The 17,414-nt window shown below is 40.0% G+C and overlaps 1 protein-coding gene across 1 annotated transcript in view; it reads right to left on the minus strand.

Moving 5' to 3' along the window:
- Window positions 1-12,388: 12,388 nt before the first annotated feature.
- Window positions 12,389-17,414, minus strand: part of Fmn2 (formin 2) — a 298,401-nt gene continuing 293,375 nt past the window's right edge. The window contains exons 17-18 of the mRNA XM_041643559.1: window positions 15,294-15,375; window positions 12,389-13,815 (exon numbers count right to left, since the gene is read on the minus strand). Coding sequence (XP_041499493.1) covers window positions 13,789-13,815; window positions 15,294-15,375 — 109 coding nt within the window. The 3' untranslated portion in view covers window positions 12,389-13,788. The remainder of the gene's footprint in view (window positions 13,816-15,293; window positions 15,376-17,414) is intronic.

Consider the following 17,414-nt stretch of genomic DNA (forward strand, 5'->3'; position numbering starts at 1 on the left):
CACCCCTAATCTCCCTTACCAGCTCCTTGGCTACAGCTTCTCAAAGACAGCAGGCAACCCAGTCATGTGACCAATGATGAACTGTGTGAGCCCCCAGAGCCTCTGTGGGTTTTTCTACATTTCAATCTAGAATGTAGACAAGCAAACAAAACCCCAGCAATTCCAAGGCTTTATCATTCTTTAAATCCTGAGATTCCCCAGTCAGTCCATCTTCTTTCAGCCACCCTGTAGGGCTGTCTTGGATTGAATGCATATGTGTGGTATCAAGAGAATTTACCGGATGGGAGAGGGAAAGTATATCTATTTCATTCTGTCTAGTAACAAAGCTGTCCGGAATCCTCATAAGCACAACCAGTCAGACTGTAAACTACATTGTGTAAGTACTTATCAAGATTTCCTGTATATGCATATTTGACCCATATTTCTCAGCTAGCACTGTCATAAGATATTATTGTGTAAGACAGAATGTTACTAAAATCCAGGTTTCCTGGGCTGTATTCTGACAACTGGCAACAGAATAAACAAAATGGGTATCCATCCCATAGGGGAGTAGATTTCACCTTGTTCTCTTGCTGATAGGTATGGCAAAAATCCTACTTACTACTATGACAGTGAGCACTTCTAGTGTTGTACTGCAATCTCCCAGCATCTGCTGTCTTTGCAGGGGGCAACATGTGAAATACATACGGTTGCATAGGGGCCAAGGAGATTTAAAACATTTCAGCATTTTGTTCACCCCCGGCCCCTCCACTTCTCTTTTTGCTGGGATGGGACAGTTTCAGAGTTTCTGCTTGCCACTCACCATGATAAGAGTACTTACCTGAGGTCAAAGAACCAATATGAGGTGTCTTCAAACCTCCAAGGGTATCCTTTCTCATTTTATATTTGGAGAGGAGATAATGGATCAATAGGTTTCTCCAAGGACTGGCTCTCCCAGCAGTGGGCCACCAAAAACTAGTCTTTAGCTTTGATTAGTGTAGCTGCTACAGATTCCATATTAATAGGTGGCCAGGATGGTTCATTCAGTCTTTAGGAGTTAGTGTCAATTACAATCCAGTGGTGAAAAAAAAAATTCTCAAAAGCATCAAGTGTTCTCCCTTTTCTCTGAAGCATGTGTGGTGCAATGTTCTTAGGTTAAGGAGAGGCGAGAGAATAAACGCATAGAGTCGCCCTGGTAATGTAGGATCTTAATTCAGAGGGAGTCACCACTCCTTCAGCTAATACATTCATTCCAAGTCTGACCTGGAAACTGGGAAAGGCTTGCAGCTTTATCCTTCCACGTCTTACCATCACTGATGTTTTTATTAGCAATACTCGTCATAGTAGCCCATCTAGAAACACTAGCAATTTGCCTCCAGAAACATCAGATTCTTTCAATCACTCCCAGATTAGGATTGGATTACTCTGAGAGCCACTATGATTCTACTATGCGTTTGCAAAAAACTATGTTTACATTACATCTAAAAGCTAAGCATTAATGCCTGGGTTGTGTTCTTTCGGAATTTTGCTAATCTTGTGTCTGCTGGCGTCTAGTTACAACAGCACAGACTCTGAGGCCTTCCTAAGAACGTAGTCAGCTGAATTTGGTTGTTGTTAATGATGGTTTTGCTTCTTCAATTTTAAAATTTATTTCCTTGTTTTTGGATCCATGTTAGCATGCTTAATTCACTGGGTCTTCAAATCCTTTTCTGCATTACACCATTACACAGAATGGAAGTCTCTATTTCTATTTCATTAATCTGGATTGTAGCTTTCATGCTCTCCTAGAATTATCCTAGCAGGTTATCACCATCCCTGAGGCATTTGCCCTAGAACCAAACCAAGACACTGCTTTTCTGTTGGAAAAATACCCCTTATCTTTTTTTTTTATCGTTTTTTATTCTAGGCATGGTTTCTCTGTAGCTTTGAATCCTGTCCCAGAACTAGGTCTTGTAGACCGTGCTGGCCTTGAACTCACAGAGATCCACCTGTCTCTGCCTCTGCTGGGATTAAAGGCTTGCCCCACCATCGCCTGGTTTTATCTTAATATTCAACTCCTGTTCTTTGACCCAGCAGGACCCCATCATTCCTGTGCTTTTTATCCCTGGGTGTCACCACATTTTCTCTGTGTTCTCCTCCTATTCTCCTGTGATATGTGATTTTTCCTCAAGAGACATGAACAAATGTCTGTTCACCTCACCCCGAGTGCTAATTACACACCAAAAAAAAACTATTCTATTCCTTTCTAGCCTGGTAAACTGATGAGTTTATTTTGGGTTACGTACAGGGACATGGACAGGGAGTTATTATAAGAGAATGGGTGACTCTTGTGTAACTACATCACTGAACAGCACACTTCAATATAGGTGATGAGTAAGGAAAACGGTATTTCTGGAGCTGCCTGCTCAGTGCTCACACAGCTCCACTGAAGAATCTCCTAGTCCCCAGAAAGTGTTTTCTGTCGATATAATCTTGGAGAGGTTCCTCATGGGTTTTGTATCTATCTGAGCTTCCCAGGGGTCCTATGTTATAGACTCCAAGTTTTGTTGATAGAGGTATGAGCCCTTGCCTTCCTGATGTTGCTGTCCACTTGAGGCAGGGCTCTGAAAGGAAGAGAATTCCAGCTCCAAACTCAAGGCCAGAGAGCAACAAAAACAAACAAACAAACAAACCAAAAGAACAAATATTCCTTGTTGAATGAAAGCCCCACTGTCTAAAATTGACAACCAGATCCTTGAATGTAGGAAGCATCAGGTAATAGCCTGCAAAAATCACAGTAGTACCTGGGATAGACTAACTTTTTTGACAGCTCTTCCTTAGTTGGTCCTGTTTTTTCCACCGTATTTGCACACCCAAACTCAACCAATAAGCACCCACCTGGTTCTGAATAAATTTGAACATCCTTCAGTGTGAAGGAAGCACTGAAAGCCGACAGAGGAGGAAGAGAAGGGAGATGGCTTTCAAGACTTGCCAGAGATGGACAAGGCTCCCCCACCTGAGTCTTCTCCCAGTCAGGGGTTTGATTGAGCCAGCCTTCAGGACTTAATCAATACTTGCTGCAAGACTTCAGAACTTGATCAATACCTGCACGTAAATTTGTCCTGCCTCAGTACCACACAACTCCATGCTTCTCCAGCTGTTTCTGGCCTTTGAGAGCTGCCCAGGACAAGTGACCCGTCCTTCCCCCTTGCTGTGTTCTGCAGACTTGCCCTCAGATGACATCTTCTCAGAGCTGTGACAGCCCTTAGCTAGCATCCTGCTGTTACTGAGTTCAAACTTGTTCTGCTGAAATTGTCCAATCTGCATGGCAATCTGTTCAAAATTTTCTAACCAGTTTTAGATTGTTAATCTGAGTGAGGCATATAGTGGCTCGCATTAGAACGTTCCTCTGTTTGCCCACTTCATTCTTGAAGGGAGGACATGACAAGCACCCAGTTGGAGATAGGTGGTGGTCTCCACTGACAACCATAAACCTTTCATCATAAACTTTCTTCTCTCTAGGAGGTAATGTTTCAGTCCATAGGAAATGGACACAGGACTATCTAGCTAGTCAGACAACTAACAGCAGGGATGGAAACAAACCAACAAACAGGTCTACCTGATTTAGTGGAATCTGATAGTATAAGATTCTCCATTGGATAGACTCACAGACTCCTCCCCAGTTTATGAGACATATGAGGGTCTTCACACAGGCATAAGATCCTTCCAAGGGCTGAGGAAGCAAATTTCTCTGAGTATGTATTTCTCATACAACCAAGACCTCCTTTTGAGTGTAGTAAACTAGGGGTTAATAAATTGTTGCCAAAGAGACCCTATTTACGGTCATCACTTTTTGCATAAAATCAGTGACTAATCATTCTGAATCTTTTATTATCTCAACAAATAAATGTCATTTGAAATAGGTATCCAGTCCCAGAGTCCCCGTGTCCACTCTGTTCCTCATAACTTTTAAGAGCAGCCAGTGAGGCCCTCCACCAGCTATCAGTGCTAGTTTACCCAAGGGACCTCTCAGTAGTGCGCACTAATGCATGCCTACCGCGATCTTGCCGACTGACTGACTATTGATCCATTCCCCAATCCTTTGTTCTGTCCCTCCTCCGGCCACTCACTTCTGCCGTTGATTATCTTAGTTGCTTCCCCCAACTTTGGGATAAAGAGTTCTGAATCGCTTCGTTAGGGATTCTCAGAGCACATGGTCCTATGTAGCAGTAGGAAAAATTAGATCATGGGAAAAATGGAAAAAGCTACCTGGTTCCAACTCACACTGAGGCTTTGTCTGATGCTATGGAGAGTTCTGGGGGGTGGGATGGTATTTTAGTGTTGTCGTAAATTGAAGAAAGGCCTTTGCAGACTATATTGCCCAATTACTGCCCACAGGGCATCCCTAGAAGGAGGCAGACCTTACCTTAGACTCTGGAAACCCCAGAGGAGGGGGGATTTGGCTACTGACTGTTGGGCAGTGATATTTTCACTGAGGTTGGGTTTAGATGAGATGAGATGGTCTTTTATCCCTGAAGAATCTGGGCAGAGTGTACCATCATGGTACTCTAGATAGTGTTAAGGCAAGGCATGGGGAGGAGCATAGGGACAGAAGGTAAAGGAATCATAGAAGCCATTGAGAGAGACGAGTGGGAAAATTCTCTTGCTCTTACAGGAAATAGATTTCTGACAGATTTGACCTGGGTTTCAGTCATAATATGCAGGACAATTTGAGGGCCTGGAACCTTGATCCAGACTGACCAGTGTAAAGGTGTTTGTAAAAACATAGAACTGATAATTTGGAACCTGACTTGATTAAAGAATTGAATCTGAAAGAAAGAAGCAGCAGTGGAGAATACTTGGTGCATCTGGTGGCAAGGGAAGACTGAAAATACGGGAGATGGGAGCCCCGAGGCCCCAGTATTTGGAGGTGATGATGTGGGCTTCTAGGCTTGTTGGCTCTACAATGAAGATAAAATGACATATAGGAATTTCCTCCCCCATTTGAAGAAATATAACTGGGATTTGAACTAAAAGTCAGATATGGGGAGAGATATGGGGAAAGGTCATGACCAAGTCCACAAACTAGTTAAGACTCCTAGCAGAGCTCAGAAGACCTGGGAGCGGGAGAGTAACCATGGAAATTGCTTCTTTTAATGACGAGGAAGAAGAACTCGGAGGAAATGAGTAGCATTCCTCAGGAAGGGCTGCTTACGCTGGGCCTGATGGAAACAGTGACCCTTCACCTCAGCAGTTCACCTCTGAACTGAGGCCACAGAAAATTCCAGCTCTTCTTCTTTCTAGCGGCGACTGTCTTTTCTTCTCCCTAATGTCCCTTCGTGCGCATGCTCACACATGCGTGCGTATGCATGCGGATATGCTGAGTGTATGTGTGTACGTGTGTGTGCATGCCTGAGTGTGCACTCTTGAGTACACAGGAATGTGTCTACCCTGGCTCACCTGTGTAGGGCAGATGCTGTGGGACAATGGTCTGTACCCTGCCACTTGTATTATTTTTAATAAAATGCTGATTGGCCAGTAGCCAGATCGGAAGTATTGGTGGGGTGATCAGGCAGGAAGTAGAGGCGGGGCAATGAGAACAGGAGAATTCTGAGAAGAGGGAAGCTCAGTCTGCAGTCATGACCCAGATGCATAGGACGCTTGATGTGACTGCCTCATGGAAAAAGGTACCAAGCCATGTGGCTAACACAGACAAGAATTATGAGTTAATAAGAAGCCTGAGATACTAGACCAATCATTTTATAATTAATGTAGACCTCTATGTGATTTCTTTGGTACTTAACAACTGTGGGAACTGGGCAGGACAGAAACCTCAGTCAACAGAGGGAAACTTTTGGGAGTTGGTTCTCTCCTTCTGCCTCTTGGAGTCTGGGGATGAGAATTTGGTTATCCCGCTTGGTAGCGTGCACCCTTATCTACTGAGTCATTTCACAGGTCCAAAAGAATTTTCTTAATCTCCCTTGGGCAGGACATCTGACAGGGTTGCTAAGTGACATGGACCTCCAATGTATTTCCCCTTGGGTAAACATAATGGAAAAGATGGACGTGCTTGATATTGGAAATGAGATAAAGTCCAAAAAATTAATTATAAAACACATCAATATTCATTTATTCTTCAAATTGTGCCAAATCCAAAAGAATCAAAGGAATAACTGAAAACAAAGGAAAACAAAAACCTTTTTGTTTTCTCTTTTCTTAAGTATCAGCTTTGACCTAGCAGGAACAGCCAGTGTTGCCTTCAGAAACTCTACATAGCTGAATACAAATTACTCTGTTGGTATTTTACTGGTGGTATTTTATTTGGGTCTCATGGAATCTACAGATATTTTTTAAGGAGCACTGAGATTGTCTGATCATTTAAACATTTTTTTTTTGGTGGCTCTCTCAATTGTTTTTATACAGTTCTTATAGTTTTCTTGTTTCTTGGTTGCTTCATTTAGTGGTGTCAAGCTAGCACACAGGGCCCCATGGTGCAGTAGGCACATACCTTGCCACTGAGCTGCCCCCCCCCCCCAGCTTCTGGTTGCCTTAGTGAGTGGAGGGCTCCTCTCATTGTATCTTCTTATTAAATGGTGCTCTTGATCTCTGTGGTTAGATTGGGGCCTAGTGAGTTTATGACACGCTATTATTGTCTTTAATAGCTTAATGGTTACTTCCTGCTTCCTGAGAATGTACTCTGCTGGATAACAAATAGAAATTACCCCACCCCTTACAATCATACTCCTTTAAATTTTCCCCCATTACCAGAACAGTGACAAACAGCATCAGAAAGGTAGCATACTGGTCTTGCTCTGTATGCCTGCTGGGACCTTTCCATTTGCTTCTCATAGTGCCTGGCCTAGGGCCTTACTCATCTAGGTGAGGACTCTCATTGACTTTCATAGTCCTAGGGATAGCATTGTTAATGCTTTTGTGTTATACCCAGGCTGACTTTACCTTCAGGGATTCCATCATTTAAGGACATAGTCATAGTATTCAAACATTTTCTTCAAAAGTGATGTTGTTTGCTTGATTTTTTTAGTTCCCATAATTTTCACATATATGCACATTTTCATATACGTGTATTATAATATGCAAGCCTCCATAATATCATCTAAATCTCCTAGAATAATCCCCCCAACTTCAAATTCTTCCTAATATTTGCTCACATTGTAGTATATTTATTATTATTCATCAATGAGTTAGTCTACAGTATACTTTTTGGAAAATACTGGTTGGTTTGGAGCAGATGTTTGCATACATTGGTTGTTTGTTGGTGGTGTAGATTGTGGAGAGAGCTGTGCATGTGTGTGTGTGTGAGTGTGTGTGTGTGTATACATTTCTTCTCTTCTAAGACATGTCTGATGTATACCAGACAGACCTTAACCTTTCTATGTAGTAAAGGAAGACCTTGAATGCATTATTCTGCTTCTACCTCCCAAGAACTGGGACACAGCCTACCACACAGGTTGCTGAACTGCTGAGGATGGAGCCCAGTCCTTCAAGTATGTTAGACAAGCACGTTCCTAAGGTAGACAAGCTTTCTTCCCGCCATGCTTTGCTAGCAAATCCTGCTTATGAAGCCAGAGCTCAAATATACTGATATACTAATACTCATATAGTATTCCCTCCCTAATTACTGAGATTCTTCCATTGCCTCTTAGTGTGATTTGATTTAAGGCCACTCTATAAGCTGGCACCCATATCCAATACTGCTTGGGTGACTAAGAACCAGAGACTAGATAGCCCAGGGATACAGGGTAAAAGCGAATGCTATGCGTTTTTAAACAACAACAACAAAACATAGTGATAAAATGACTCCTAATGACATTCTGCTATACCCACAGATCAGTACCTTGTTCGTCTGCCACCAGAGGAACTTCCTTTTGCAGCAGATGGGAAGAAATACAGAGATCCACAGCCAGACATTGTGTAAAGAGGGAGAGGGAGGTAGAAAAGGAGGGAGAGGGAGAGAGAGAAGAGAAAGGGTGAGAGGGAGAGGGAAAAAGGAAGAGAGAGGGAGAACTCAAGGATTCTTAATACTCACCCTGATCTGTGTACCATGCACCTTTGATTGCTTCACGCAGAAGAACTTGGATAGCATTGAAAAATATAGCTTCCCTCTGAAAAAGAAGGTCTCCAAGGGCATCCTTTCTCCGTCTGTCTCCTCCTAGCCACACACCAGAAGTCTTCCCATGCATTTTCTGGTTTGGGTTTTTGATACCTCCAATTAGAATCAAAGATAAAGTTTGCATTTTTGCTCTGTGTTGCTTTGGGATGATTTTTGAGAGAAGAAAAGGTACAGGATTCACCTCCACAGCATTTTAAATCGTTATAGTTCTTTCTTATTTTGCTTGCACTGTGTAAGCAAAGATGCATTTCATGAAAGAGAAAAAGAAAAGCACAGCCCCACCCCCAATGTTAAAGTGCACTGGCTGGCTGGGAAGCGGAAGAAATAAAGACAAGAGGAGTAACTTAGGCAAGGTATGCACTCCTCCATCTATTATCTACACATTTAATAAACAATATTTTGATATTTCTTAAAATAAACTTTCTGAATTTCAGCTTAATAAGCCTTTCCCTCCTTTTAGTAATTCTATTTTTATGAGGAATATCCCCAAAATATTATATATACTTATGCATGTTTGCAACAAATTCTGAACACATTCAGCATTCCTGTGTGCTCTCTGTTTTTTGTTTGAGAGCTTATGTAGCATGCATGTGTTTATCTGGAGATAGTGTTGGTTCAAGGGAATTTTCCCGTTGTAGGAATATCCATTTCTACTAGGAAGGGTGTTCATTCCTGTTAAGTACCCTAGAACCTGCAATTATTTTACACTAGATTTCATTTATTCTTCTCTATCCCAGGATGTAGGTTTTATGAGGATAAGACACTTTCTATGTGTCTTTTACTCCTAAGGCAGACAACAGTTTCTGGTGCATATTAACAGCCTGGAATTTATTGAATTACACAAAAAGAATAAGGCAAAAATTTTTAGCGTGTTTGAATTTGTTTCTTAAAATTTCCTAGCCATCTTATTATTAATCTTTTATAAACCCCAAAATGACTCGCTAGTGTTTACAGTCTGGAATTGATTTACTGCACGAATTCCTGTGCCCTCGGTGACTTCTGACGTCCAAGTTCTCTGCTTTCCTCTCTGGCACTTGCCCTTGAACCGACTTTCCTGTGAGGTTTTTGGATAGTAAACTCTTGGTTTTCAAATTCTGAAAACAATTATCTCCTTTGCTGACAGTTTTGATTTGCTATTTTCAAGATACCTCTTAACCATTTTATTCCTCGCTTTTAGGAAAACTGTTGTAAGTGGTGGGTTTCCAAGACCAAATTTGTGTGCTTAGGGGGTGTGGCTTGTCTGATGATACTGTTTCCTCTCCTTCTTTATGTGTAGTTATTGATATCACGTCCGGTCATTCTGATCCATAGATAGCCTTTCTTGGTACCATGGAGTTTCTTTGTAGTGGCAACACTGAAGATATTTTGTTGTTGATGTTGCCCAGTTTGGTCTGCTTTCTCTGGCCATCAAACATGTGATATCGACAATATCCTAGGGCATTCAGGGTAGCTATTTACAGAGAAGTCTGCATCAGTGGTCCTGGGCATTGACTTGGTCCTACTGCCCCAATGCGGCATGACTTTTTCTGGTACCTTTTATAGAGATTCATCTCTTCTTGCACCAGCCCTGGCTGCCCTGTTCCCCTCCCCTCCACCATCTATGTCTATACTTTTCAAAACACACTTAATTTTTTTAGAAGTATTTAGAGATTCAAAACATCATTGTGTTTTCTTAAACTATAGAAAATTCCATATTTGCACCTGTTTTACTGCCTTAATTTTTAGGAATCAGCTTTGGGCCTCTCCTTTCTGTATTGTCACCAATTCTAAAATTTATATTGTATTTGTGGTTGTTCAAGAGATAGTTATTACATCATGTTAGGTGTAATTATGACCTTACTATTGTTTTCACTTTAAAATGAAGCCTAGCATAAGGAGATATGATTGTGTCAAATTGACAAGGTGGGGACATATCATAGCTATTCTTTGTTTTCAGCTTGAATACATCTTGGCATTAAGTGAAATCCAAGTGGCTGGGTGCAACTGTGTAGGATTTTTTTCTTAATTAAATCATTTGAAGTGGAAAGACCCACTTTAAATGGCATTTTTTTGATGTGGGAAGACATACCTTTAGTCCAGATCTTTTGAGGTGGGACGATCCACTTTTAGTATGGGCTACACCTTCTGATGGCAGCCTATATAATGGATGTGGAAGAAGGAAGCTGTAACTCTTTCTTTGCCTGATTGCTCTCCTCTCACTTGCAAGGCCACCCCTTCACTAGCATTAGACCCTATCTTTGACATATGCTGAAGGCCAGCTCAAACATACAGCCTCATGGACTGAACAACTGCTGAATTCTTGGATCTCCCATTGGTAGACAGCTGTTGTCGGACTAGCCGGGCTATTTATAGAATAAATGATCATTATTTATTCTATAATTCCTGCAGTGCTCTTTCTTACTTCCTATGATCTGAAGACCCAAAGTTCAGATATTGGAATCTTAATATTCAAATCATCAGTGTCAGGGAATCCTGACATAGAATATTAATTCTATAAGTTATGTTTCTCTAGAGAACCCTGACTAATATAATATGCACTAATATAACCCTCAGTCTCTGCCCCTCCACAGAAGACTTCTTTCAGTCCTCAATTTGTTTGTATCCCGAAGTTTGTGGCATAGTTAACACTCTTCCTTTATTTAATAAATCTTTATTAACATGTGTAACATTCTAGAAGCCAGAGAGACCAGTGGTAAGGAATGTCCTCTACCAAGTGGCTATTAAGTTCATATATGATTACTAGTGAGTTAGAGAAATACTAGGATAAATAATAGGATAATGGTTCAAGGTGAAGGAAAACATGGAGAAAGATTTACAGTGGATGGGTTAGTTTATTTTCTGCTGCTATAACATAATACCATAGACTATGTAATATATAAAGTAGAAATTTGTATCACTGGAGCTCTAGAGCCTTCCAGGATCAATGGAGTGCCTCTGGTGAGGGCCTACCTGCTTCATCTGACCACTGCAGAATGCCTTGCATGGTAACAGAGTATGAAATAGGGTGTTTTTCTCCCCAGTGAGAATCCACTTCCTCAGTAATGACATTAATTCCCTTATAACCCAAACACACCCCTTATGCTCCCCTGAAATTGACGATTTGGGTATTAAGATTCCAATATTTGAATTTAAAGAACATAAGTATACTACAGGAGGTGAGAAAGAACACTGCATGAAGGGACTGAAGGAAGCTTAGTCTGACTGAAGGCTGGAATTCAAATGCTCAGAGCAGAGAGTTACAACACAAGGCAGAAACAGGTACCTGATGCTCTGTCAGCCACAGTCAAGATTTTGGATAATGTCAGATGACTTACTTTGATGTATATGACTAGTTTTGAACAAAAATGGGTTTGATGTATAGGCAATAACTGGCATCAAGCAAATCTTTATGACAGCAACTAATAGATATTGTGATATTAACATTGATTGCAAACTTGGCAGGTTTTAAGATCACTTCAACAAACCTCTGAGCATGCCTGTTAGGGAGCTTTTAGACTGGGTTAACTGGGATGAGAACAGCCACCCTCAATTTGGACAACACCCAGTGGCTGAAGTTCTAGACTGAATAATAAGAAGAAAATGAGCTCAGAGCAAGCCGCTGTCTTCTTTTCTTTTCATTCATGAATGTAGAAGCAATGTGACCAGTTGCCTTATTATGCTTATGCTACCCATGACCGTATCCCCTTGATCTGTGAGCCAAATCAACACTCTATAAGTTGCTTTTCTTGGGTATTTATATCAAGGCAAAGAGAAAAAATTAACTAATACAGCTATCAAGGTAATTCCCACCAGTTTTTGAACAAAGAACCCTGGAAAGGAGGGAGGAAAATGGCTACATCTTCAAACCAGGCACTATTAGTAGTGTTGGCAGTTGAGTCAATGAGAGACTCAAGGGAGAGTGAGATAGAAAGAATGCCTCCTGTTTCTGAAGCTAGAGGCTCTGTTCCCTGAGATGGATAACACAGAAGAATAAGGAGTTTGGCGGGACAAGTTGACAAGCTGTATCTGGTCTTAATAATACATTTTACGGTATAGCATCCAATTAAAATTGGATACTAGAACACTAGACTACTTACTGAAGCTAAGGAAATAAAACAACTGGGTTAAAGAGTCAACATTTTATCAATATTTCTCACTTTCTCATGATAGACTTAAGTTTCAGAATCCCACAATGAAGGATGTTCATGCTTTTTGCATATGCTTAGACTAACTTATTTCCCACCCGTTCCCTAAAAAAGTTGACCATGATCCCCATTTTCTAAGTAGACATACAGGATATGCACACAAGTGACGCAGAAATATTCCATTATTTATTTTATTTTCATATAAATTAACATTCTAAAAAATTGAAATAGAAACACTAAAATACAGTATTGCACATAGCGATCTTTGTTAAATGCCCTATGACTTCATTGAAGAGTGGTAATATACACATGGGAAGGACTGAGGGATAGGAGAATTACAAAACAACAACAGAAGAAAATAAAACACTACTGTTCCTCTGCACTTCAAATACAAAGTAAAAGGAAATAGGTCGTACTTTACATAAATACAAGTATAGCTATGATTTAGAACATTATTTATCTCTTTAAGTTGCTGTTCATAACTGGTTTGCAGTAGCAATAAATTTTCACCCTTTCTACATCCATAACTTTCAACCAATATTATTAGCAGCAATTGAAAAGAACAACTATCACTGTTATACAAAACCCTCTTAATGTATTATGAGTGTACTTCAAAATATGCTCAGAAAGGATGGGAAACTCACCTGTTTTCCCTGACAGCAGAGTGAGTAGAATCCTTCCCTGGAACCCTTTGGATGCAGGATGAATGCATCCTTACCTCCCAGCTGTAAATCACTGGCTGTAACACACGGTCACAGCAATCATGTCAAAATACTCAGGCAGGCATTTCACTTAACAAGATCCAGATAGATCTGATTCATCTATTATTTATGATAGTTAGCAAAAAATAAATCTTACAATTTCATGAGCTTCACTTACTTAAAGTTCTTGTGTGCGTATGTGTGTGTGTGTGTGTGTGTGTGTGTGTGCGTGTGTGTGTGTATGTATGTATGTATGTGTGAAGTATCATAGTGTAAAATACAAAGGAATGTCTTTTGATTTCATTTACCTCTGCTGCAGACCAGTTTTTCAGAGGGTCTTAAGGGACACAGAGAGCAGCTTCAGAGTGGGGACAGCGTTGGTCATGACACACAGATACTACTTACTTCTCACAATACAAACTGTGTAAGGAGAAGTGAAGTGGGTACAAGACTTCAGTAGGAATAACATTCACCCACAAGTCTAATCACAAGACATGGAGTTCTGCTTGTCAGTAGAAGGGAAGATGCTTTTGTTGTGACAAGGGAGAGAACCTCACAAAAGGGAACCATAGGTTAAGGTTTAGTGTGTTCAGAGTTAGTGCTTCTTAGACGTGCTCTTTCGGTCTCTTGGGATAACACCAGAACATTTACAAAAAGAAAAGGGTTCCAATTCTCCACAGGTCTACTGGTTTTGCAATTTTAAAGGAACATACAGAAAAATTCAACAATCAGTAAACTTTCTAGAAAACACGGAAGATTATGCAAGAGTCTCCATGGAAAAGTGATCAGAATGGTGTAGCTTCGTTCCCTGCTCAGGTCACGTGGATGCTGTGAACGTTGTTTCGATGACTTGCTTTGTTCTGCTGTTCACAGCTCAGGTTTTCATGCTTATCTTTGCTTTCTGAAAACAAATATACCAGGTAGGGTTAAAAAATAGAAAAAGAAAGGAGTTTAGAGCAGCCCAAACAAGGTTTTTATTTTGATTACATTCTCTGGATAAAGGTGAAAGATCAATTAATTCAAGAAACTACACACATTACATCTGTTCCATCTTAAAATAGTTTTCATTGAAACAAATTACCAAATGCTTTAAAGAAAATAAGTCTTTAAAGTTTAACTTGTAATGTATGTGAAGTGGGGTTGGCCCAACCCTGTCATTCCAGATCCTACATGCAAAGGCATGAATACGGAAGCAGATTCAGTGGATTGGTTCATGGTTGACAGGTTTCAGGTCTCTTCCATCTACAGCATGACCAGGGGTAGCTAATAACCATTCCTCTTATTCTGTATAGATGTACTGAGCTTTGGTCAGAAAACAGCAAAGACAATTTTATCACTAAATAAGACTAATTTTGATACAGAAAAACTGACAGAAAAATAAATTTTATCTGAAGATAGAACTCTTTTCCAAAGAGGGCTATTTTATCCTAGGCAGTTTGAGTTATCTTGACTGTCCATTCCATTTAGACTATTAATCTAATTCAAAATGTTTTGATTTGGGCTGGAGAGATAGATCAGCAGTTAAGACCTTCACTGCTTTTGTAGAGGCCCAGAGTTCAGTTCCCAGAACTGTTGTCAAGTGGCTCACAGTTATGATACTCCAGGTCTAGAGGCTCTAAAGTCCTTCTCTCACTGCCTCAGGGTCTTGCATTCACACGCATATACCCATTAAAACCATAATAATTAAATACCATCAATACCATAAATAACTAAAAATAAAAATAAATGTCAAAATGATTCTATTTGATGCCCTAAAATTTTATTTAAACTGACATTATTTACTTACCCTGCCAACAGTGGTTGTAGGACACCTTCAAATCCTTCAAAACTTCTACAGTATCAGAAGGGAGAATTTGCCACTGTACCCAACATTTCTCTCAGAGGATACACAACTTGGTGTTTTCTTGTAATGGAGGACTTGGCCAGAGAGGAATCTTAGCTTAACCTTCTAGATAAGTCTCTGGACCACAGACTGCAAACAGCCTTCTTGAGAGTATATATCATTTCCTATTGAGCTTCATGCAGCAAATCTCATATTAGTCACTCAGGGTTAAAGTGCATAGATAGCCTGTGACTCATGTGCTATGAAAAAGTACAGGCTATCTCCTGCCCCAGCAGTGAACAAAAGGCCTCATATATGTTCATACTTGCATTTATCTTAATTATCAAATTTCAAATATCCAACTTTGAGACTCACTCAACTACAAAGGCCTGATTAAAGACATAAAGAAAAGAGACTGTTGGAATTAAAAGCTCATTGTTTATCCAAACATAGGATAAAATGACTGAGATATTATTGTGTAAATTTGTGTATATTGTAAAGACAGGGTTCAATAGCAATGACATCACAAGCCAAAAACAAGAATAGTCAATACTTACAATCCCAGAGTCGTGTCTCGGTTTTACTTTGTAGAGTGCTTTTCCTTTCTTCTGCCTACACACTTCCTCAGCTTCTTTAACTCTAAGTGGGAAAGAAGAGAGTTTATTTAAACAGGAGTCCACAATGACCACAGAAACTTACTTTATAACAAGGGGCAAGCTTCAACTCATTAAAGAATTGAATTATTGTAAAACACACACAGGAATGCCTCCTCAGATTTAATTTTAAAATAGAAACTGTTAGAGGTAGAGCAGATCACTCATGTGGGGCTGAGCATCCTAAGATGGGATATGTTACATAAATACAAAAGGGATCAATTACTGTATAACTCAGAGACATTTGCATAATTAAGAATGATCATGCAACTATTTACATGAAGATTTAAGATGACAGGTTCATTTTCTTTCTACCAAACTCACCTACATATAAAAGACATTTAGAATAAACTTCTGGGCAGTTTCAATAATTTAACTTCATCAAGCATGGAAGCAATTATCATTTAATTGATGCAACAACAACAAAAAAAAACCAACTGCACCATGTTCAACCCTCTCATTGTTTTACGAGATAGGGTCTCACATGGACCTTAGGTTGCTGCAACCTCCTAAGTTCTCAGATTACAAGGATGCACAACCATTCTAAGTAACATTGTTAAAATATTTATGATTTTTTTTGTGCATTTGTGGATAACATTCCAAGGAAAAATGCACTGTGGCCTTGAGAAGCACTACCTAGAAGGCAAGGTGGCACTGTTTAGAGATGAAATTAATTATTTCGACCTTGCTATAGAACACTGCCATTGTCCTATCACCTCTCATCTAGGGACCCTCTTAATTAACAAAAGGACTCGGTCACCAAAGTATTACAGGTGATAACAGAAAAGTTTCTTCCAGTGCCAAAGACTATTTTGCTAAATCATTTCTTTATAAATTGCAATATATTATTAAAAAAGTCGTGACTGCTTTCACTAAAAGAATCACCGCAAGCCTGGAAGGTAGAGCTCCATTAATAAAAAAGGGGCACAACAAGAAATAACATGATCTATCAGAGTCATTTATTTCTTATTCCTGTGATTTTTTTTCCTTAAGAATAAAATTAACTAAAACAAGTATGTCAGGAGAAACTGAACAGGCCGTCGTTTGATCTTAAGGAAATATACCTTATGTTGATTAAATTTCTTGAAACAAATCTTGAATATGTTTCTTGGGCCCTGTGGCAAACGTTCCAATGACAGAATTTATTTCCTGTGTAATTGATTCAGCCTTCCTTAAACGATAGAATGACCCACTGATCCAGGCAGGCGTCTCAAACCTTTTGTAAAAGTAATTCCTTTCGGATACAAATGCGGCTGGTTGGGTAGACAGTAATTCCAGAAACTGGGGACAGTTTAGACACTGCATTGTTACCACGTTTATTACTTCCCTACCAAGCCATAAATTCCCTTTAATCCCTCCCTAAACATCTGAAGACAAAAACATTCTCTCTATAACAAACTAAGGATTTCAGAGTCACCATCTTCCTCTGAAATAGCTGCCAGTAAATTTAAGCTTGAAGTATTTGGATAGGGAATTAAGGAAACTTTTTTTTCCTTCTCCTTTTTTTTTAGCACTTAGTCAAAATCCAGTAGATCCTCTTTTAAATTTGCTTGGAGTTCTTTAAAACATTTCATAACATGAAAAAAAATGTACTTCACAAGTATTTAGATCCCCAAAGCATCCTGGTGTTCGCTCTGCTCTATTTGCAGCAGTCTCGGGACATATCTTGGTTAGGATCACAGGAAGCTGATTTTAATACAAACATATTTAATTTTACATGAAAGAAAGTCCAGTCATTCCTTACGGTAGGACCCATGAAGACTGGAGAGAGCGTGCGTCAAGGTGGCGTCACGGGATCTTCCAGCTCATTTATTCATTTGACAATCATTAGTGGAACAGAAACTCCAGGTCAGGTCCTGGTACAGCTCGGGTTTACATGGACAATTCAGCTCTACATCTCTAGGCCAGAGGCATCCAGGAGCAGAAGCAAGCAATGACAGGGTGCGCTACGGGAGGCTCCCTGCGTCTGTATAAAAATCCCAGAGGGGGCTTCTGCAATTAGTATTCAGGGTTTATAAAAAACCA

The sequence above is a fragment of the Microtus oregoni genome, unplaced genomic scaffold, assembly GCF_018167655.1.
Source record: "Microtus oregoni isolate MIOR12 unplaced genomic scaffold, Mior012 000086F_ref0000336, whole genome shotgun sequence".
Taxonomy (NCBI): domain Eukaryota; kingdom Metazoa; phylum Chordata; class Mammalia; order Rodentia; family Cricetidae; genus Microtus; species Microtus oregoni.